This window comes from Ursus maritimus, unplaced genomic scaffold, assembly GCF_017311325.1.
Source record: "Ursus maritimus isolate PB19 unplaced genomic scaffold, ASM1731132v1 scaffold_1, whole genome shotgun sequence".
Classification (NCBI taxonomy): Eukaryota; Metazoa; Chordata; class Mammalia; order Carnivora; family Ursidae; genus Ursus; species Ursus maritimus.
The window spans coordinates 18,312,040-18,335,565 of record NW_024423343.1 but is presented as its reverse complement, the minus strand read 5'-3'; the positions used below and the strand labels follow the sequence as shown (position 1 = coordinate 18,335,565).

At 47.0% G+C, this 23,526-nt stretch overlaps 1 protein-coding gene across 7 annotated transcripts in view; it reads right to left on the bottom strand.

The window, feature by feature from the left end:
- Positions 1-23,526, bottom strand: part of NHEJ1 (non-homologous end joining factor 1) — a 78,441-nt gene that overhangs the window by 47,343 nt on the left and 7,572 nt on the right. For 6 of the 7 annotated variants that reach the window (XM_040640470.1, XM_008690452.2, XM_008690454.2 and 3 more), the window contains exons 4-5: positions 21,121-21,259; positions 20,467-20,540 (exon numbers count right to left, since the gene is read on the bottom strand). In XM_040640470.1, coding sequence (XP_040496404.1) covers positions 20,467-20,540; positions 21,121-21,259 — 213 coding nt within the window. The remainder of the gene's footprint in view (positions 1-20,466; positions 20,541-21,120; positions 21,260-23,526) is intronic. The other variant, XM_008690455.2, reaches the window with a different exon arrangement.

Here is a 23,526-nt window from a genome sequence, read left to right as displayed (position 1 = left end):
AGCCCGGGATATCAGGAGGCCCGCTCTCGCCAACGTAGACGAAGGGGGCCTACTGTTCACCCCCTCCCCATAACTGTCTGTCTCTGCCTTCTTCCCGGTTAATGGAGAAAGAGACAAGGAACTGGGAGGAGAAGAAGGAAGAACAGGACGGCAGAAGTGTGTGGCTGGGGACCAGAGGAAAGGGGACACAGCTGAAAGAATGAATAGAACGCGAGCTTGAAGCGGTTCCATCCTGAGGCCGCACTCCTAGGTCTCGCCATCCTCCACACCTGACAGTTTTGAAATTTGCCAAAACAAGGGTTTCCATCACCACATGGGCCCCTTCTGCACACCTCCCACCCCCCTTCCAACCACGCTGTCCACTCACCACCAGCACGAGGACAGCGCACTCCACACTCCCGTGACCACACAGCACGCACCCGCAGCTTCTCCCACACCTCCCCCCCGCATGCATGGGCCCTACGACCACAGTGTCTCTCTCTCTCTCACACACACACACACGCACACACACACACAACACGCTCACCACAACACGCTCCTCCCCAGGAGCGCTCACTGGCTGCCGGGACTTCCCGGGCATCTTCCCAACCTGAGACACATCCTAGCTAAAAACATTTTCTGAGTCTACAACCCTCTTTAACATTTCAAAATTTTCTATTACCCAGAAAATCTCCCCAAAGAGAGAGAGCAGTGAGGGCTGTGGCATTATTACAGAGGAGACTATAAACAGAACAAATATAGAGCTGCTTTATTACAAGGCAGTGTGGGGCTGGTGGCTGGCTGATTACAGGGACACTCCCCAGAGCTCTCTGCAGTCCCAGACCTCAATAAAGGCCAGACTAGAGCTGCTTTCAACTGAGGGGCAATTGGATCCAGGGGCCCCCTAGAATCCCTTCAGATTCCAGTCCAGGATATGATACCTGCCTTGGTTGAAGATAAGAAGGAAAGCAAACAAAATCTAAGACTAACCACGCTTGGCAAAGAGCCACTCGGCTATCTTCTCAAAGGCAAATACAATTAGTAGTATGGTTGGGGTTTCTTGAAATCAGTAGAGATTAAACTTCAGATTAAAAAAAACAAAAAACAAAAAACAAGCCCAACTACAGAAATCGAGAACAAATTGACAGGTTAAAACCCAGGCATGTCAGTGAGGAGAAAGACTGGGTTAGAAGGCAGAAAGGGTAACAGCGTGGCCTGAGTGGCTAAAGCAACCGTATTACGCCTAAAATCATAGAAGGAAAGNTGGGAAATCCACGAGTCCTCTCTTCTGGGCTCTGGGCACACGGCGTCCCTTCCTGGGTGACTCACTGTGGGATCACCTTCGCCCCCTGCTTCATGTGGTAAGGGCCTCTTTATAAGGAGACACGCCGCGCGCCTTCTCCTCCACCATCCCTGCAAGCCAGGGGAGTTGCGTCACTGACCTCCACACATACTCACTCCCTCCTCTTTCCAGCCGGCCACCACACAAGGGATCTTGTCTTGTGGTCCCTGCGATCCTTTCATCTGGGCTCCAAACCCACTGTCACCTTGGCCCTGAATCACTCCCCAGGAGACACTGGGAAAACATTGCTGGACAAAGAGCGTCTGGGTCCCCTTATGGCTAGAATTTACTGATCCCTGCTGGTGAGAGAACTCAGGCCATGCTCTTCCCTGCCCCAAGGCCAGGGCAGAGGAGTAATTTTGAACCTGGCCCTGTGGCCAGCCCTGCCTACAGACTAGGTTTCCACTGATCTGGGCGATACCAATTCCTTCCAGCTCCCAAGAGCTGAAGAATAGAAAGGGCTGAGAAGCAGCCTTCAAGGTTCTAGCTCATTCACCTTCCTCGTTCAGTGGCTGAGAAACTGCTAGAATTGCAAGAGGGCCAGCAAGTGTCCCCCCAGACCCCCCAGTTCTGCCCTCACCCCACTTGGCTGTCCTGTTCTCAGGGCAGCCCCGAGGAAAACATGTTGGCAGCCTTAAATGTCAGTGTTTCTCAGATCCTTCTCCAAGACTGAGGATTCCCCTCCAACGGTGTCTCAGAGACATTTCCATGTCTCACAGTCCTGACACTTTTCCTTGACTTTCTACGTGATGGTAATCTGGTTTGGTGCTTGGCCATTTTTCTATAATTTCAGACCTGTGTTGCAATGGGCAGATTTCAGAAGAGCTATAGGAATGCTTTTTTACTCTCTGAGTAGCCTCCCTTCGCAAATATACTTCATTAGAACAGAGCCTCTGAGACAGGGTGAGATAGTAGGAAAAAAAGCTCTGTACTAGAAAGTCAAAGGATGAGGTTCTGGTTTCAACTGCGATTGCTTGGGGGACGCAGCACTACTTAATTTCTCCGAACTAAGCCATCACACCTCTACATCCTGAAGTGGCCCTAGGGAAGCTTCAAAATAAATAAATAAATAAATTACATCAATTTGCATCTTCTTTTTATCTGAGTAGGTGATGGATATATTTGTGTTGAATTGTGTTCAATGAAGCCTGCGCTTTTCACCTGCTAGTTAAAAGAGAATCAAAATTAAACAATTAAGGCAAAATGTCTCTGCGGAATATATACCACCAGGAAACTTACTGAGTACCTACAATGGATCAGACAAGTGAAATAAAACCAATAACATCCCTGCCCTTGGGGAACCTACCACGGGGGGGGGGGCAGGGAGCCACATAAACAGCAATTATAATGCAATGTGACAGGGCCTATGATAGAGCAAATAAAGTGGCACACAAGAAAGGCAACTAATTGAACTCAGAGGGCCAGGAAAAATTCCCCAGAGGAAGTGACATCTCTGCCGAAATCCAGACAAGGAACAGGAGTTATCCAGGTGAAAAGGTCTGCTGGTGGCGGCAGGGACTTCCCAGAGAGAACACCGTGTGCCAAGGACTAGAGATAAGATGGAGAACAGTAGGCTCTGGGAACTGACAGCAGTGCTCTGTGCCTCGAGTGTAGATTCGGGATGGAGGGTAGAAGCGTGGATGGGGAGTGAGGGTGGCCTAGCAGAAGAGTGAGAGATGATGAAGTGGGGGAGGTAAATAGAGACCAGATCATAAAGGGCCTTAATGGTTTTATTAAGGAGTTTGGACTTTATCCTAAGGTCAAGAGGGAGCCACCGATGAGTTTTAAGCAGGGACAGGTGACCAGGTTTAATCAGGAGCTTTCACCTGGTTTCTTTTCCTGATTGCAGATCCCTGGGGTGAGTGGGGTGTTAAAAAGAGAAAAGACGCAGAGGTGAGTCTAGGCCTACTTCTCTTCCTTCTGTTCTTTAGCAAGGGTGGAACCCAGCAGGTTCCCACTCCCTCCCTCCCGGAACTTTCCAGTCCTTTAAATTCCCGGCTTACTCTCCAAATAGTCTTCCCTCTCAGTGCCCTATTGCTCTCTCTCTGGCAAAGACAAACCTTTCACTGCGTGGCCAGTCCCCTCCACCCCGCTATCCTCCGGACCTGGGCTGTGAGCCCCCACTCTCCAACTAGGCCTGTCAAGTAACCCTGCCAATAACCCACAGTTCTAATCCAAGGCCCAGCTCTTATCTCTTACTTGAATTCCACCAACTCTGCCAATATTTACTTTTCTCCTCAATCCTAGATCTCTCAACCTCTGGAAACAATTTGGTGGCCTCCTGACAGAAGACTAAGATAATGCTGACCAAACACATGATCGATCTGTATAAGAAAGACCTCATATCTAGATGAAAATGACAGACTAGTAAATGAACCCTATGAAAAACATCCCCTCCTTTTCTTTCTTTACCTTGGTAAGTCATCTAGAGCTGCAGCTGAAGACTTAGAATCACGACCCTGCAGGAAAACCATCAAGGCCATTAATTTCACCTCTTGGCTCTTACCATTTAGCGTGAGAAATCACCGAACCTTGGCACCAGGAAAGAAACCTTTAATCAGCCAGTTCAAACTTCCACCTCAGTACCAGACTCTTTGGCATGACTTGGCATTTGAGATCAGATTATTTCTTACTGCCTGGAATTTCCTTAAGAATTCCTTTTCCTATGGGTGCCTGGGTGGCTCCGTCGGTTGGGCGTTGACTCTCGGTTTCGGCTCAGGTTGTGGGAGGGAGCCCCGAGCTGAGACCTCCGCACTCAGCGTGGAGTCTGCTTGAGATTCTCTCTCCCTCTTCCTCTGCCCCTCTTCATACTCACACGCGGGTGCTCTCTCTCTCTCCCAAAATAAATAAATAAAATCTTTAAAAAATTAAATAAAAAATAAAAATAAAAAGAATTCCTTTTTCTATTCATCCCCCACTGAACAGGTTAAGGGTAGGACCTCTATGTCCGATCGGAAATAGCTCAAACTCACTAGATCTTACAGTTCTAGAACAATGCTATTCAAAGTGTGATCAGCAAACGTGCTGGTCCATGAACTCTCTGCAACTGGCCCATGATGCGGGAAGTGCGGAAACTGAGTATGATAAGCATTTAAAAACTTTCGTAGAAATCTGACATTGCCATAACATCCAAACACAAGGTCAAGAGGACTCGTCTCAACGAACAGGGTACAAAATGGTTTGAGTACTGCTGAACTTATCACATGGGGCGCATGCTGCAGATAATGCACAGTAAAGACCATGTGCCAGATTACTCTGAAAAGCGCTGTTCTAGAAGATTCCATGGGAAGAGCAGAGGGTAGGTGTGGGGACAGGAGGGCTACCTCTTCCTTTTCTTCCCCTTTCTGGGTACAATAGGGAGTGAATCCGCTGCCTAGGAGGAGGCACAGGAAGCTAAGCCACTGGCTACATGGGGTGAAGAGGAGGGCAGGAGTTGGTGGCCAGGTTATCAGGCAATAACAAACTCAGCATCCAAGCACGCGACTTCCAGCAATGCAAGGAGTTTCCTTTGTTTTGGGAAAACAAGAACTGCAAGAAGCCTCTCCTTGACACGTTCTTGCCTGGCTTCGGGAGGAGCCCAACCACCCCTGACACACAAACAGGACAGTCCTGGCCAGCGACAGACAAGCCAGTACCCTGACCACAACCCCTGTTTGCTTTTCCTTTTCCACCACTTCCTCAGTCGGAGGGCCACTGTGGGGCCATAGGTAGCTGCCAGCCTAGGTCACCGTTCAAGAACTTCACCCCCAATGACCCAATACCTACTCCATGCAATACTTCTGATGCCCTTTCTACAGGTTACTTTCTCTCCCCTGTGTGGTACTTTGGGTCTGAGACCACGGGCTCCCGGCCCCTTCCCCAGAGTTACAGACAAAAGTTAATAAGCCTCAGCACACCAGTCTGACAAAGACCATGCTGTGCTCCAGCAAACTATGCTACTTTAACTCTGAATCCGAGAAGACCGGCGTCAAATTCAGGTGCCCCCAAAGAACAATACTTGAGGTTTCCACAGAATATTCTTTTTTTTTTTTTAAGATTTTATTTATTTATTTGACAGAGAGAGAGAGGCAGTGAGAGAGGGAACACAAGCAGGGGGAGTGGGAGAGGAAGAAGCAGGCTTCCCGCTGAGCAGGGAGCCCGACGCAGGGCTCGATCCCAGGACCCCGGGATCATGACCTGAGCCGAAGGCAGACACTGAAAGACTGAGCCACCCAGGTGCCCCTCCACAGACTATTCTAAACAAGTATTTTTATGTTACTTGAACAGAGTTGATTATATTAGATCCTCAGCTTCAAGAATCCAGTTATCGGGGTGCCTGGGTGGCACAGCGGTTAAGCGTCTGCCTTCGGCTCAGGGCGTGATCCCGGCGTTATGGGATCGAGCCCCACATCAGGCTCCTCCGCTATGAGCCTGCTTCTTCCTCTCCCACTCCCCCTGCTTGTGTTCCCTCTCTCGCTGGCTGTCTCTATCTCTGTCAAACAAATAAATAAAATCTTTAAAAAAAAAAAATCCAGTTATCACCAAGACCAAGATATATATGAAACAATGTATCTCTTTATGATGTGCAATGTTGTCAAAACCGAATTTCTAAGTAGCTAGCTAGGGAGCTTCAGACCAAAGAGGGAAAAAAATCCAACAACACTTGGGAGCCTCGCTCTTGGGGTTTTATAAACAGAGTAAGGGTCTCAACCTCTCAGACTCACATGAAAGTGCCTTCTAAGACCAGCGACTTCAGGCTGTTTTCTCTGAGAAGCTAGCAAGCTCCACTTAGGACTTTAAATCATAATCTAAAAGCAGGAGCCTTGGGGACCAGAAATATTTCTCCCTTTCTGGTTAATCAAGAGAGCTTACTCTTTACCCCGATGGCCCGAGAGCCCAAGTTTCTATGAAGACTTATTTGTCCAGGAAGGGGAGGGGTGTGGGGGCGGGACTCCCCCCACTCCAGGCCCCCTTCATGCCAAAGAAGGAGGAAACAGAATAAGCAAAATAAAATTCATAAAGCGAAGCAGTAATTATGGTGTGGTCAACAAGAGGCTGTCCTCAGGGCCATCATTATGTGGCTAAATTTAACGCCCTGCGCGGCCAGGGGAGCCGTGCGCCCCGGGCACCATGTGTCCACACAGACGCCAGCTCTGCCACCTTCACCGGCTCNNNCCAGGGCTGCCAGAAAGCAGGTCACAATTTTTTTTATAGTCTGTTTACCAAGATGCTGTTTTTACTGCCGAGGTTTCTCTCATTTTATCTCTTTTTCCCTTTTCCCCAAACAGACTGGCCTGTATTTTCTGTCCTGGTTTTTTTTTTTTTTTTTCTTTCTCCCTCTCTCAGTACTATTTTCAGAACTCTAATTTTATATGGTATGTCCCCTTTTTTTTTTTTTTTTTTTTTGGTAAATATTTGCCATGACTAAGCCAGGGACATCCAGTTTAAAAGGCTCTGTCCCACAAAACATCAGGTCTTTAATGATATGCATCTCATTAGCTTGCCCCATGAAAGGGGGTATAGAAAAAAAAAAAGCAACTTACAGACTCTCTCACTTTTTATACCTAGAGAACCTATATTTATATACGAGGACATGCTGAAAACTGACATTCTGAACCCCGATATGAGGCTGGTTCAATGGTCACTTGATTCAGGCTTTGAGGCCTGAGAGAGAAGCAGTTTCGGGAGCGATGGGTTCCTGGTCTGAATCTCACTGCTCGTTGATCCCGGTGGGTCTGACCAGGTCAGCACAGCTAGAACAGATCCTTGGACGCTGAGCAAGGAGGGCTCTCTAGACCCGGGAAGCAAACCTCTGGGAAGTCTTCTGACACTAAATTTCCTAAAATGGATGTGAGAAAACAAAGAGCGAAAGGGCCGATCTGTCCCTCCTCTGCTGGGGGATGGAGTCGAAGAATGGGAAACTATAAATTACGGGGGCGCTGAGAGAGACCCCCTCCAGGTCAGAACCTCCACACGTCCACCCACCACCCAAAGGGCTTCTCCAGCTGGGCAAAGCCCCAAAGCTGATGGCAGATTTTCTTAGTATACGCGTTAGGTTTGATGAAAGGGGTTGTAGGGTCGAGCCCACCGAGTGCACGGAACCAGAGCCAGAGCCTCCAGTAAGCTCTACCCAAGTACTTAACCTGGCTGCGTCTACACTCAGCTTGATCCTCTAAGACGGTTAGAGCCGCCACTACCCGGTGTTTGCAGGAAGAGATGTCGGGGGAGTTACACAGACAGGTAGACGGATTGAGAGACCCCTGAGTAGCTGTTCAAGCAGCATCTCAGGGGAAGTCTGAGCTTTGTAGGGGGTTGCCAAACTCCTTCTTGGTGTCCCCAGCTTGGGGTCCATTAGTTCATTTAGGGATAATCAGACTCCAGAGGGCTGACAAATGCTAACTAAAATCATAGGACACAGCTTTTAAAATTAAAATGTCAGTGCATTAGGTTATAAGGCAGGGGCTATATCATAGCAGTGACCAAACTACCTGATTTTTCCCAAGGAGCCGAATAAACACTGAGTCCTATTTATTAAATGCAGGAAAATAAAGGCAGAGAAAACAGCAAGTGACTTTCTGGGAGAGTTCCTATACGCTGTGGGAAAAAACCAGACATTCATCCCCATCCTACTCTATCACTGCCTTGGCACTGAGCTCGATACATTGATCAATTCTTACCCTACAGTCTCTTTTTTTGAATTCTATACAACCCTGCTCCTCTGCTAGTCCATCTCCTCCTCAGGTTTTCTCGAATCACTTACAAGACCCTAGAGGTGTGCAAGACCAAGGGTTGGAAGAAAGGGATGTGGAGGAAGAGGGACGACTGTACTCGGGACAGAGCTCTCTAGCCACGGACCGTTTTCCCATCTCTTACATAACTGAGGTCTCCATACTGCTCACAAACGGCTCTCAGTCTTACCTGCTGACCACCTAAAGTTCCAGGTGCTGTTGTGTAGCATGTGGCAAGGCAGTGGGATATGACGGAGTGATACCGGACCAGAAGTTCCGAGCCCTGGGTCCGGGTGCCAAGATCTACACCACTCTCGGTCTACACGAGAGTTCTTTTATCTTTATAGGCCCTGATTTCCTCAAAAGTAAAACAGAGAGGTTTGATATATTCTTAGATTGATAAAGTCCCTTCCAGCTCCTCAAATTTCATGGCTCTAATCTTCTCTACAAATATCTGAGATGCTATGATTTCCTTCATTAAGGGACTCACCTAGGCCCTTGCGGAGACTTGTAACCTAGCCTCATAAGCACTACGTTTACAAACCATAGGGTAGGTCACTTCTGTACATAGCTAATCTCATCCATTTCCTATTGATTCTTATTTATCTCGCTATCAGAGCTTACCCCAAATTGGGGAGGAGTGGGGGAGAATACTCTGCTTGAAATGTGCCCCTCCTTTGGTATCCGTTAAATTTGGCAACTTCCCTTGGCTCTTCCCCCGGCTGCTGGGGCTGCAGAAAACTGAATGCTAAGATAATCATCAACGATTCCTTCTTTAGACCAAGGGGTATTGTCATCCTGTCTCACCCCCCCTCCCCCATTCCTAGCTTTACTCACACCAAACTGGAAGGGGTTCTGTGGAGTAAAAGATTCTAGGAGGACAATGCACGGCCTCAGAGCTGCTCAGGCTCCGGCGTAAGAGTAACAGAAGGCAAGGAGCTTTTGAAGGATTCCCTCAAACCACCACACGTAGGGAGAGCCTTTCAGATTGTGTAACTGAATAAAATACCTAGCTCGGCAGCCACGCACCACACAAAATCCCTCAGCACTCTCAGCTCAAGATTCACCTCTTCCAGAATTACCTCTGCCAAACTAGCCTGCTATGAAGCCCAGAGCCCATCCAAATGAATCTATTTCTTCTCCCTCGGCGGTAACATATATTTGGTGTATTTAGAATATATTTTGTATATATGTAAATTTCAGTGGGCTGATCTCCCTCAAGAGTCCATCTTTGCAGGGCAGAAACCATGTTTTCCCTTTTCAGCATGATTCCACAATGTTTAATATTTTCAATGGTGCTTAAAATGTCCCATCCACATAGAGTTTAAACTTTCAAGTATAAAAACAAACAGACTAAAGATCTCCCGTACAGAATGAAAAAAAAACATGCTTCCTGAGACTTTCTGCAATTTCTCCCTTGACAATTCCCTTATGGGAGATCATAAGGGTACCCATGAATCCTGACGTCTTGCTCTGCACCCACTGGACAGCTAAGGTGCTAACCTATAGGACTCAGCCTCTCACTTTTCACTGTGGCTCACCATCCAAAAGAAACATCACCCATAAGTGAAGGTCATAATAAGAGAACTTCAGGGATAAGACTAAAGTTATGAAGCCAGGACATCAGGAAAACTTAAAGGTAAGTCATTTGGTACTTTTGTTTTCCCTCTTTGTTCCTATAACTAGAGACAACATTTACCAAGGTGAGAGACTCTTCCAAGCGGAGACTTTAAGCTACAACCACTGGTTACTTTGTGCCCCCTACCTACAAGGCACTGCAGCGATAAGTGACACAGGAAAGACACAAAGTGACACGGGAGCTCAGAAGAGGGAAAGAACACCACTGATACTTTTACTTCTGTCGGTTTTGCTACTTTGGTCACTAACCAAAAAATCACAGAACCATCTGATTCTCTGTTTAAGTAAGTAGAATTAAATGCCCTTGGGAAGGACTTTAAAACCCTTAAACTAGGGGCGCCTGGGTGACTCAGCCGTTAAGCATCTGCCTTCGGCTCAGGTCATGATCCCAGGGTCCTGGGATCGAGCCCCGCATCGGGCTCCCTGTTCGGCGGGAAGCCTGCTTCTCCCTTTCCCACTCCCCTTGCTTGTGTTCCCTCTCTCATGGTCTCTCTCTGTCAAATAAATAAATAAAATCTTTAAAATAAAAACAAAAAACAAAAATCCCTTAAATGAAAAGGCTACGTCTCCTTGGGAAAGAGGACGGAAATAGGCAGAAATCAAGTCATCTGCTTCAAAACAGCACCCATGCCTTCATGCCATCTGCAAATCTCGGAGGAAGGACTAATTCTCCCACTCTGCTCAACTCCTCAGCTCCTTGCTTTCACACTGTCATCCCCCTTTCACCAGCTCAAGTTTGTCCATTTCCAATGGCCTCTCCTTTGCTCTCAAACACACATGCATCTTCCCATCTCTAGAAGGGGCTTTGCTTAAGCCACTGCTAGCTCAGCAGCTAGCTCTCACTTCCTTTTCATTGTGAAACTTCTCTGGCGAGAGTTCTATACTCATTGTCTTCGTTGCCCTATCAATTGATCCTTTTCTAGCTGCCTGTAATCTGGGGATACTGCTCAGATCAAAAACTTGCCTATGGTCTTTCTTTGGGCGGGAGGGCGGGCACCCATCCTCTGGTCTCTCTCCCATATGTGGTGCTGCGGATCACCCTCCGGGGTGATGGGAAGAGCACGGGATTTGATTAAAGACAAATATGAGCAAATCGGGTGAGCTGACCTGAAACAAACTCCCTTGCCTTTTGAGCCTCTGCTTCTTTATCTTTAAAATGAGAATAATATCACCAACCTCACAGGTCTGCCGTAAGGATTAAAAGCTGTAAGTTAGACACAGCACCTGGCAACTGAGTCTGGCACGTGCACAGATATACTTGATAACTGTCTGTTGCCTTTTCTTGGCTAATTTCTACTCTATTCAGGTTCTCCTCCTATCTGCTCGCACCTCCTTCACTGGCTCCTCCTACTCCTTCCAAGGATGATCCTTCCCCAAATCTCAATCATTGGACTTTTGTTCTTTTCTCTGTGCTCTTCCCAGGAAAAAAAGAAAAGCATCCATTCTCGTGACTTCAAATATCTCTCCTCTGCAGCAGAGGCCCAGATCTCTCTATGTCTATAGGTTTTCTCAGCCAAAGCTTCAATGCTTCTTTGTCAGTGTTTCCCTGAGCATTCCCACTTGTAGGTCCTATAATCAATTTAAATCCAATATGTATGGGAAAAAGACGTTCATCTTATATTTTTTAACTAACTCTGATGATATAGAAGCCATCTTTTTTTTTTTAAATAAACTAAAGCACTGTTTAATGGTCATAATGTAACGAATGGACTTTTATGAAACCCTTCTTCTACCAGGGCAAGAGGAGAGAGACTCAACTAGGTGAATCACCACAAAATGCTCCAGAGGTACGAGAAGCTTATCGTTTAAGCCTAAGGAGGCTAGATGTTTGCCAGAAATAAGATCTTCATCGTCACTGCCTCACAACTCAATTCTGAACTACGTGGAGTTCTCAGACTGAAAATGAGAAGGAAACCAAATGAGAGACTAATAGTGGATTCAGGGAAGCTAAGCAAACAAATAAAACAGTTTTCATTTTCGAAGGAGTTGGTAACTTCCTTTCAACAAAATAGGCTACACAAGCCCCCAGAGCAGTGTCTGCTAGGCTGTGCTAGCCTGCCTGGGTCTAGATACAGCGGGCATGCTCCATCCAGTTTTCCACAGGCCCCTACAAATCTCTGTTGTCTTATACCCAGCCTGATACACGTATTTACGTTGTACGCCTGTCCCCTGTAGGCATCTGAGTGAGTAACACTTGATTCTGAGGCTTTTAGGATACGAGAATTTGGAAGCTGATAAAGTCCTTCACTATCAGGACTCCCAGAATCAGATATCCATCTCTTGGATATGAGTAATTTCATCCCATTTGTATTTTTATATTGATTTTCTTTTTGGTTGCCTCGGATTTTTGATAAATTTTCTTTTGAAAGTATAAGCCCCTAGAATGCTTTGTAAAAGGAAAATAAAGAAAGAGGCTTTTAAAATATTCTGGGGTCAAAAAGAAAAGAGTTGGTGGCCACTGGTCGTGGGGCTCAATGGTGCCGACAAGAACCACACTGAGAAAACCCCAAAGAGGAGGCAAAATTCCCAAGAAATGTAGCTGAGAAATATATGCAGCCATCCCTTCGTCCCTGGAGATTTTCATTCCAGAGCTCAAATACTGGGGGATTTGTGTTTTAAATAAGGAAAACCATTCCTTTGTATGCCCAAGATTAGATTTAATTGAGCCCCACCCATGATTTTCCTAGTCTGTCAATAGTAGCACTATTCTTCAGCTCACATAGGCATACCACTGACAGCCTAATCTTCCCAAAGATCGCTTTCATATGTCAATTCTCCAGCCAAAACTTTCCACGGCTTCCCACTATCTGCAACACTAATTAATAACTGCAAGAAGGAAGTGCCCATCTCCTTCCTAGGAGATGAGCTTGTTTGAGAATCACAGCATGTAACGATAGATGTTCATAACTGCACTGAAATAGCAGATAAATGGATTCCCAGCAGAAAAAAAGCTGAAATACATTTATCTTCAGACTAAAGTACCCACCTTCCAGCCCAGCATTTAAGACCCCCCAACAACCTAGCCTCAAGTTCTTATCTTGCTAACCCTATTTTCTGCTAATCCTCACCCACTCATTATGACCTTATAACCTTCGCCCATGTGCTTCCCAGCTAAAATGCCTTCCGCCTAGTTCCCTAGCAAAACCCCAAACAAACATGAAAGTCCAGATCAAGCCCTGCCTTTTGCAGGAAGCTTTTTCTGATCACTCCATGACTGTGGCCCCTATTATCATTCATTAAGTACAGCAAGCTCTCGGATGGTAGTATTATCATCCCCTGTATGCCCACAGAACCAGTGCATGTGCACCACGCGGAATCCCGGAAGAATGAATTCACTGCAAGTTTCTCTAGACCACAGAACAGACAGACAGTCTCATGCCCTTAGACTTATCCTGCTTTGCGATGCCCATGAAGGATACTGAAAAAACATACGCTGAGTCCTGTGTCTTCCTCTACGTACTGAATACCAGGCATACAGTAGCTGGGCAGCCCTTCTAACTGTGGAGGGAGAGCCCAGGGAGAGGAAAAACTGAGGAAAGAGGAAACTTATTAACTTGCTTTTGGCTGTATGACTAATGTTCTTTCCAGGATTTTGGTAGGCTCTTCATTTTGGTTTTTGAGATATTTAATTTCTTAACTGGGTCTAAAAGAGAGGCTTTGGGGGCTCTTGGTAATAAAAGATTCAAGGTTTATAGTTCATCCCAAAGTTGGGACCATCTCCCAGTAAATGGGGGGGGGGGAGAATGGCAATCTGACAGCAATCCTCTCCTTAGGCTACTATCTATTTGCAGTAGGGCTATCTGGGTCTCAGGCTACCAACAGGTGATAAATTCACAGCCTATTTGTAAGATAGGGAAAATAAAGAGGAGTGAGAAGCTCAGATGCCTTCATCCACTCAACAAATATTTATTGAGTGCCTACTGCGTGCAGAGGCACTGTTCTACACACTCTGGATAAACCAGTGCACAAAACATCCATCCTTGTCCTTGCTCAGCTCCACGTTCTAATGGGGGAAGATACTGTGAACAAGGAGCATAAGGAAATAAAGAAATTTTATTAGATGTCGGAAGATGAGTGCTACGGAAAAAATTAAAAGTAGAGCCGGGTGCAGAGGGGCAAGGACATGGCTTACAATTTTAAATAGGATGCTCACAGTAAACCCCATTGCGAAGGTGACATTTGAACAAAACCATGTATTGTATTTTTGACACACCTCCCCTTAAGAGGTGGAGCTTAGTTACCCTCCCCTCAAGTGCGGCCCAGCCTTAGGGCTTCACTTCTCATAAAGAGATTACAGCAAGACAGTGAGGTGCTGTCACTCCCGAGACCAGGTTATAAAAAGGCTGCAGCTTCCATGAGCAGCCCTATGACAGGGCAATGGCACCTCCTCCCAACAGCCTCATGGGAGAGCTTGGAAGTGAATTCTCCAGCCCCTCCCAGCCAACACCTTGACTACAACTTCACAAGAGACCCTGAACCTGAATCACCCCACTAAGCTGCTTCCAAATTCCTGGACTTCCACAACTGTTTGTTGTTTTAAAGCATGACATTTTGGAGTCATGGGTTATAAGGCAATAGAGAACTAATCCAGACAAAAAGGAAGTGAGGGAGTTGGCCACACAACTATCTGAAGAAAGAGCACTCCAGGCAGAGGAAACAGGCAGTAGAAAGGACTAAAGGCAGGTGGTGCTTAGACAGCTAGAAAACGAGCAAGTGGCCAGTGTGGGTGCAGTGGAGTAAAGGAAGGAGAAAGTGGTAGATGAGAGCAGAGAGGTAATGAGGTCCAGATTGCGTAGGGCTTTGTAGGCCACTGTAAGGCCTTTGGGTTTTACTCTAGAAGTGTAATTGAAGCCAATGAAGGACTTTGAGCGGGGGACTATCATGATGTCATCTGTGTTTTATTAAGATCGCTCTATTGGTAATAAGCCAGAAGGGGGCGTAGGTAGCAGCAGGGATACCAGTAAAGATGCTATTGCAATGATGCAAGAGACAAGTGTGGCTCAGACCAGAGTGGCAGCAGCAGAGGTGAAATTATGGGTGTACTTTGAAGGCAGAGCCAACGGGATTTCCTGATGGACTAGATGTGGGATGTGAGAGAAAGACAGAAGTCAAGGACGATGCCAAGGTTTGTGGCCCTAGCAAGTGAAAGGATGACGTTTCCATCAACTAAGATGGGAGGAGGTTGTTGGAAAAGCAAATTTGGGGGTAAGATTAGGAGTTCGGTTTTGGACATCTTGAGTTTGAGATTCTGTTGGACTTCCATGTGGAAATGTTGGTAGGCAGTCCAGAGTTTGGGGGCAAGGTCTAAGAATAGAGATTAAATTTGGGATTCGTTGACAAAGTGGTAGTTAAAGCCATGGGACTCCATGGGATCACTGAAGTGAAAAAAGATAAGAGCACCGAGGACTGAATCCTGGAGCACTCCAACATGAAGAGGTAAGGGAGGGGGCGCCTGGCTGCTTCAATCAGAGGAGCATGTGACTCTTGATCTTGGGGTGTTGGGGTTGTGAGTTCAGCCCTGCGTTGGGTGTAGAGATTTACTTAAATAAAAAAAAAAAAAAAGAGGTAAGAGAGAAGTAGAAGCGGCAACAGATTCTGAGAAGGAGCAACCAAGGAAACAGGAAGAAAAGCAGGAGAGCTTCATAGTATAGAGACCATGTGAAGAAAACATTGAGAAGGAATTAACAAGTTTTACAAAGGAAAAACCTAAATAAGAAAGGATCAGTCAACTCAATTTTCCCTGCCTCCCTATTCTTCCTGTTCATCTCCACATCCTCTCTTATGCCAAATGCTGTGGCAGAGGTCTGCACCGGAGGCTGTGGGGACAGCAGGAGAGTGTAGCTGTGCCTGAAAGAAGAGCAGACTGGGGAAAGGAAAAACGCTCCTGGAAAACTCACGAAAGGGATGATATCTGCGCTGTCGGGAAATCTGAGTCGGAGTCTGCTGTGAGCACAAAAGGGAAGAGACTACCAGGCCACCTGGTCAAGGGATGTATGGGCATCAAGACTTCAGTGTGGGGGAGTGGCAGACGATCGGGCTGCAGAGGTCAAGAGGACCAAAGCATGAATGACCCTTCGGTGCCAGGCCAGGAGTTGGAACCACTAAAGGACTTCAGGCAATCGGGTTTCGGTTTCTGTTTCAAAGAGATCACTCTGCCCTAACACAAATTCAACTGGAGGGGAATAAGGACTGCCCCAGGTCACAAGTTAGGAGGCTGCTGGAAGGTCAGACCAGAACACGTGGAGGGTGGGGCCGCTGCTACTCTAAGACAATGGATGCCAGAATAGAGAAGAGCAGATTCAAGACGGCTGACAAGCTAGGCTTTGAAAGTAAGGACAAAGTTTCTAGCTTCGAAAGCTGAATGGATACGGGTATCGTTCCCCAAGATAAGGAATATCGGCAGAGAATTAGATGTGGGGGGAGTAGGTGGTTTATTTTGGGCATGGGTAGAGTGTTGCAATGTGGGACATCCAAGTAGAGACGTCAGATGTACAGAAAGAAATGTGGGCTGGGGCGCCTGGGTGGCACAGCGGTTAAGCGTCTGCCTTCGGCTCAGGGCGTGATCCCGGCGTTATGGGATCGAGCCCCACATCAGGCTCCTCCGCTATGAGCCTGCTTCTTCCTCTCCCACTTCCCCTGCTTGTGTTCCCTCTCTCGCTGGCTGTCTCTATCTCTGTCGAATAAATAAATAAAATCTTAAAAAAAAAAAAAAAAGAAAGAAATGTGGGCTGCATAACGGAGATACAAAATTGGCCCTCGGCGGAATCCTGGTGACAGTTCCAACTGGGGTCTGGATGCGATGACCCAGAGAGAGCAGGGCGAGGGGATAAGGACATGATCTTGAGTAACACTAATATTTAAGGGGCAGGTAAGAATGGGATGCCAGCCAAGGAAACCAAGCAGAAGCTGTCCGTGAATGAGCTCAACCAGATGGCGATTTCCAGGTTAAAGGACTCCTCCTCTTCCCAGGGCAGCTTTGATATAACCTCTAGCTTTCTAAGAGCAGCAGGGAATATCTTCATAACTTGAAGTATCTGCTCTAGCATCAGGCGGCAACCAGACAGGGAATGAAGATAGTAACTAAAACTAGACAGGACACAAAGGCCGTGGCTACATTTAGGGTGCTGAGTCAAATCAATGTCAACTAGAGTTATATAACTGTAACTATAGGATAGAAATTGGTGAAGTTATTATATGGAACATATGAAATCGTACGAGGCATGCAGCACGCAGCAATGGGAATGACTGCTGTGCGGAATACTCTCTTCTGAAGACGGGGAAGGGGAGACTCTCTCTGTTAAGGCCCCCCTCCTTAAGGAAGCCCATTTCACGCAACCGCTCAGGTTTTGGTGTCAAGGGCTGATTCCTGGCCAGGGGTTGCCAGCTGCAGAGGGCGGGGCTCTATTTTGGGCTGCCTGCTGTCCCTGAGCCTGGCCGCGTCTGGTTTGAGCAGCATGCAGCCCCAGTGACTCACACACCCATGCAAACCGCCTGTGGCTCAGTGGCATGGCCTCGGAATGCCAGCCTCAGGCCAGCTCCCTCCTCACCCCATTACACTGGGATAAATAAATAAAGAGCCCGCCAGCAGCCGCACGGCCTGATGGCAACCAGATGGAGAGGAGGAGGCATGGACGGGGCCAGGGGAAGGAACTCCCTCCAGTGGACCAGAGTGAGAGAAGGCCATGCCAGCCCCATCCTCCGAAACTTCTTTCACACAGTTCCCGGGCCATGCAGTAATAATCCCCGATTCCTTGACTCATCTCCCACTCCGAAGGTGCCTCCCAGCCCCCAGTTCTAGGAGATGCTCTCTAGGGGGCTCTTCTTTCTATGAAGATCAGGCCAGCAGCCACCCCGCCCAGCCAACTCAAAGAACACTGCCAGGACAACCCCTCCGGTCAGGCCACCATCGATTGGCCCTCTTGGGCTCCGTGGAAATGCGAAATCCAATGCTCTAAGCGGGGGAAGGAAAAACAAAAGAACTAAATATGAAGACGTAACCCCTGTTCAACCCTTAAATATTTTTCCTGGCCTTAGCATCCTAGAAACCTCCCTGTCCTACTGCCCTCTGTGCCCTATCTCTGTGGCCTCTCGCCTAGAACCAGGAAAAACAGACCCCCGCACTGACCGCATGGCCCCTCTGACATCAGCCCCGGCCCCCTGCACCTTCATCCCGGGCTCTCTGTCCCTGGTTTGTTTATCTTCCTACGTTGCTTATTTTGATGGCACATCCTTTCAGCTGTCTTAGGTGACCCCATGACCCTTCTGTGTCCTGTTTGCAGGACCCCAGACAAGGAGAGTAACTGAAAAGGTGCAGTAGCCATAAGAAATTCTGCAGTCCCGTGAGGAAACGGGTTCTAGCAGCTACGCGAGACATTCCGTGATCCCAGGGGACGGTGCGGTGATCCCGGAGGTCACAAGAATGCCACCCTATCCTAGCCCTTAACCCTCCTCTCATTGGTGTGTACAACCCATTCAAGCAGCAGAACAAAACAGGGATGATCCCAGACAAGAAACGGAGGAGGGCCCTAACTGTCCAGCTATAGCGTCACGACCTTAGGCAAGTCACTTATGTTGCCTGAGGCCCAATTTCTTAGTCTACGAATAGGAAAACTGCAGCCACCTGTCTCTCAGATCCTTTGCAGATACATACAATTCTGTAAGTCTATGTGGTTTGGGTGTGATCTGCCCAGGACTTCGAAGACCAGTATTCCTCAAGTAATTGGTTCCAAAACACCAATACTCCTCCTGGGCAGGCACCAGGATTCTATGTGCTTTCTCATTCGACTCTGCAGGGCTGCCCCGCGCCTCAAAAGCATGGAAGAGATGAGTCTCCAATTTTACAAATGAGAAAACAGAGGCTCTGGGAGCGCTGATTCATTCAAAGCTGCGAAATAAACCAGAATAACCGGAGACCCCAAATATAAGTGTCACAAGCAGAGCCGTATCCACAGGCCACACTCACACTGCCCCAATTTTCATGAAACTCCCCCTACCGCAGATTTATGAACGTCTTCACCCTCAAACTTACGGAGAACCTACTACTCCTAGGCACTGTGTTCGGTGCTGGGGACACAGAAATGCATCCGACGCAGTCCTTGTCCTCGAATCATTCATAAATCAATGGAGGAGAAAGGCACAGTCTCGCAGACATATAAACAGCAATACCTGTCGCAAAGTTATAAGTGGTAAAACAGAGGTAGGAACCAAGGTACTACAGCGGGGAAGAAGGATTATCTTTACAAGGAGAGTCTGGAAAGGTCCCCCAAAGAAGCCAAAGCTGACACTTAAAAGGCTCATAGACGTTTACAAGGTAGATAAGGCCAAGCATTGGGCATTATAGATAAAGGGAACAATGTGTGCCAAGACATAAAGGCTAGAGGAAGGCATTTTGGCAATGCAAAGTCATTCTCTGTGACTTGAAGCATAAAGTTCATAATGAAAAAGGTCAAGAAACCAAGGTAGATAGGCATGTGGGCACCAGCTCAGGAAGGGACCTCTCTGCTGGGCTAAGAATAAGTCTTGCATTGTTTCACCGAGGGGCTAAGGCAGGGTATCAGCATGTCACCCCAGCCCGTGTTAACCTTCTTAACACCTACACTTAGAGACAGAGGAAGCTATCTGACAGAAACACGGCCTAGGAAATCTCTCTGTGGCAAATCTAGGTTTAGTGGTCTCTCTTTCCCCATAAAGACTTGAAATCTGTTCTACTACAAGACGTAACAGTGCACGCTTTCCTTCTTCTCCAGAGTTAGATTGCTTCGGTAGACGGACTGAGCCCTCAACACGCATTTTTTGTTCTTAGTGTTAAGACCCCAAGCATGATGGCCCTTTGCTCAGCCAATGCACAGGGGCAGAACAGAAGGTTCTAAGTCAAGAACACCTGCTTTCTGCCTAGCCCTGGGAAAAATATTAACTTCGTTCAAAAGAAACATGAGTCACAGTCGCTGTCCACAAGGGGTTTACAAAGTAGCCTAGATGACAAGTCGGAAATACGAAAAATCTATACAGAACATGATATTATAATAGCATTATTTGCTTACATAGTAAAGTACCAACTTGGGTCACATGTATAATTAGAAAAAAGGGCAATAATACGAAGGTACTAACTGTACAACCAACAAGCCCTAAAAGAGTTAGAGAAGGAGAAGGTCAATATTGACTGGTATTATCAAAGGTCACTATTATTAATACTCCCCTGTTTGGCATTTAATAGATGTTTCTTTTGGCTAAGCTCAATCCTTAGAAGGGAAACCTAGGCAGGAGCTTCTGACAGGCCACAATTATCTACTCCCCATTCATTCCTTTGCCAGTCCCCTTGTATAAACACTGTGATTTTCCACAGCCTACTGTGCCCACAAGACAGTTCCCAAATGGTAACCCTGTGCTTTTCACCTTCCTCTGCTGTGGGATGTCGGAGGGGCCCGGAGAAGTAATAATGACTAGCCCCCCTGCTCCACAATCCAGACCTGTGATCAGATCTCCACAAGCAAAACTTGATCAACTGGTCAACCAAACTTTCCAAGGTTAGGGGACTCTAAATGAAATTCCTAGGTACGTGAACAGAGATGTTTTTACAAATGTTGACCAGCCTACTTTCGCCTTTTATATTCTTGCCCCCTATTTCACCCTATCCTCCCTCATGGGCATTTCAAGTTTTATCAGATTTTCTATAGGCAACTTTTTCAGAGAAAGGACTTTCCAACCATGCAAGTCAGTTAACACCCAAAACGCAAGTCGCTACTCAGGCACCTGGAAAGAGAAAATAAAGCAAAGCTGCACAAGAAGGAAGGAAATCCTTACTGTGATATACTCTACCTCTACCATAAATTGTTCCAAGAAGGAGTTTTCTTCAAATGGTTCTGTCTTCAACCGATCTGTAATAAGAAGGGATACAGAGAAGAAATCTTAGTCTTAGGATGAGTTTCCTGCCTGTGAGGAGGAAAAGAAACAGAGCCCAAGATTTCTTGGGAGGGAGCAAACACACGTAACAGAGTCCAGTGGGAGAAGGGATGAGCAAACAGGAGGTGGAAGAGAGGGTGATCAGTAACACAGGACATGCCCGGTGGCAGCATGAGCTCTTGGAGTTCTTCCTGCCACAAAGACGAAGGTCCAACTGAATTTTTATTCTGAGGCTGGAACTATGCTTCGGAAGTTCCCAAGTGTGTATTGCCCTCCCACAGTTTTATACAGCTGTTGGCCCTTTTCCAAAGTCTTTCCTTGCCATTGCCTAGGGCATGGCTGGACTCGGTGACAGCTTCTATTTGTCACTTGGGTGCCAGCCGGGTCCTTCGAGGCAGACAGAAGTGTCACCGGGCATCAAGTCTCCAGTTATGGTCAGTACCCAGCACCTCTTCAGGGAAGCACACGTCTAATGCAGATGACTCTCCCTTTTCCTGAGGCCCTTTGACCCTCTGTACCACTCCCGACCCAATACCCCAAAGAATGCCCTCTCACCTCGGCTCAGCACAGCCCCACTCTCCTGGTAGTCCTGGATCTCTAGATCTTTCATACGAAGCATGGTTGCTAGCTCCCTCACTTGGCACTGCAAGGCCAGACTCACACCCATGAGAGGACGAATCAAATGCTGGGAGACCTTTCATGGAAGAGAGAACAATCAGCCAACAGACACTTACAGAGTACTCCCCACTGTATTAGGAACTAGAAAAATACTGAAAAATAAATGTTTTCACAGGGACTCACAGTTTCATAAGCAAGCAACCCATTTACATGACTGTAATAATACAATAATGAAATAGGTAGGTGAAAAAAGTTCAAGGGTTTTCCTTGTAGCGAAGGTAAAAGGGTGGGAAGAAGAGAGAACACATGGACAGGCAGCCTGGAGTGGAGATTTAACAAGAAGGATGTGACAAGAGTTGAACCGCGAAAGGTGATGCTTCAACTACGCGCAGAGACTGAGAGACAAAAGCAGAAGACCCAAGCGGACCTCAGGCAAGTGTGGCTTTGGGTGTGGCCAAAACAGAGCAGGCTAGCTGGGGCGTAACACAAGACAAAAATCAACACAGGAGAGAGCCTTGGAATCAGTCTCAAATTAGACCCAGACACTGATTATGAGCCATTTCAGGGCTGACAATAGCCCAGAACGAGCCCAGAGTTTCAGTCTGCTCCCAGGAAGGCAGCAAAGTGTAAGGTCGTCGTAACAGAAGCCGGCCAGTCACTGAGAGGCCAGCCTAGGAAGGAATATACCGTGTCAGCACACCTTGCTCTTAACAAGGTAAGAAGGACGCAAGCAGCGCCACGCTGCTGTGCGGCAAGGATGGCGTCCTCGTATAATAACATTTAGCTATAGAGAATAATCCTTAATTCACCCACGCACGGTGTGCAGTAGCCTTAGCGAGAAAAAAGCCTTAGCCAAAGAAAATAACTAGAATCAATAATCTCTTTGTGACTAGTGGATGCTATTGGGGTTCCTTTCCCTTCCCCCAAGGAGATGAGCTCAAGGAGGCACTAAGAAGAAATGCCCTAGATCAAAGGTCAGCAATGTTTTCTGCATGGGCTGGGGAGTCAGTATTTTCAGCTCCGTGGCCCACACAGGCCCTGTCATAATACTCAACTCTGTTGCTGTAGCATGAAAGTGCCCAGAGACAACATGTAATAAACAAGGGTGCTGGGTTTCCGAGATAACTTTAGAAAGACAGGCAGCAAGCCAGAGTTGCCCCACTGGCTATCGTCTACCCACCCACAATGCTTCTCTAAGGACAGATCAGAAGAGAAGAGATTGGGGGGGGGGGTGTAAGGGTTAGAGCCCCCAGCTTCTGAACCACCACTAGGACCCGACAAATGCAGGGGTACTGACGCAGAGTAGAAGGCCGGAAATCGAACGTAGCTATAAATACCCATCACTTCCTTCCATCCCGCAGCACATCCCAAGCTGGTCCTGGTACCCAGTTCAGGTCCTTAGGATAAAATTAAGCCTCCAGGAAGTACTGCTCAAAATGCGGCCAAAGTTCTGCTTTGGGAACATTCATCTGCTCCAGACCCAACCGTCTTTTCCTAGGAATTGGTTAGGTTTGGTCCTGTTCGAGGGAGATCAGGAGGAAAAACAGGGGAATCCTCAGATGAAAGCAAGTCAGTGCTTGGAGGGGTGAGGTGAAAGTAATCACAGTTGGTAACCAAGCAGCATCACCATCCCTCCAGTGACAGCCCTCAAATAACAGAAACTCCTAAAAGTGACAATCAGCCCCTTTCTGGGAATCCACCTTAACAGCGATCTCTTTGAGTCGTGGTGAATATAATCACATGAAACAGAATGAGAAACAGTATTTAATCAATGCCATGTCTAATTAAATATGGTAATGCCATGCCAGGCGCCGGAAGTTATCTATCAGACTCCAATGTCTATATAGAAAAAGAAAGAAAGAAAGAAAGAAAGAAAGAAAGAAAGAAAGAAAGAAAGAAAGAAAGAAAGAAAGAAAGAAAATATTTCAACTTCTCAAATAATTTCATAGCATTGGGTTATACCACTCTGAATCACTGGGGTATAACTCATTTCAAAGTTAGATGTACACTAACACACTAACTTAGATCAGTTAATTAGGACAAAGCGTGTGGCTGAAGTAATGGGTTTCAAAGCAAATCCACAGACACCACAAGGAAAAATCTTGAAGCACTCCAGGAGGTCAGGAAGACCCCCGCCCCTTCATTTACAGACAATGATACATGAAGAGTTGCCATCTCACAAGTCAATTCAACAAATACCTACTGTGTGCCTAATACATACTGTGACCTCACAAGGCTTCTGCCCCCAAAGAGCTCACAACAGTTACGGAGGTCAGGAAGTGTGGTGGATATAGAGGCAGGAGTGCCAATCTTTTCCAGAGGAAATCTATTCATAACATCTCC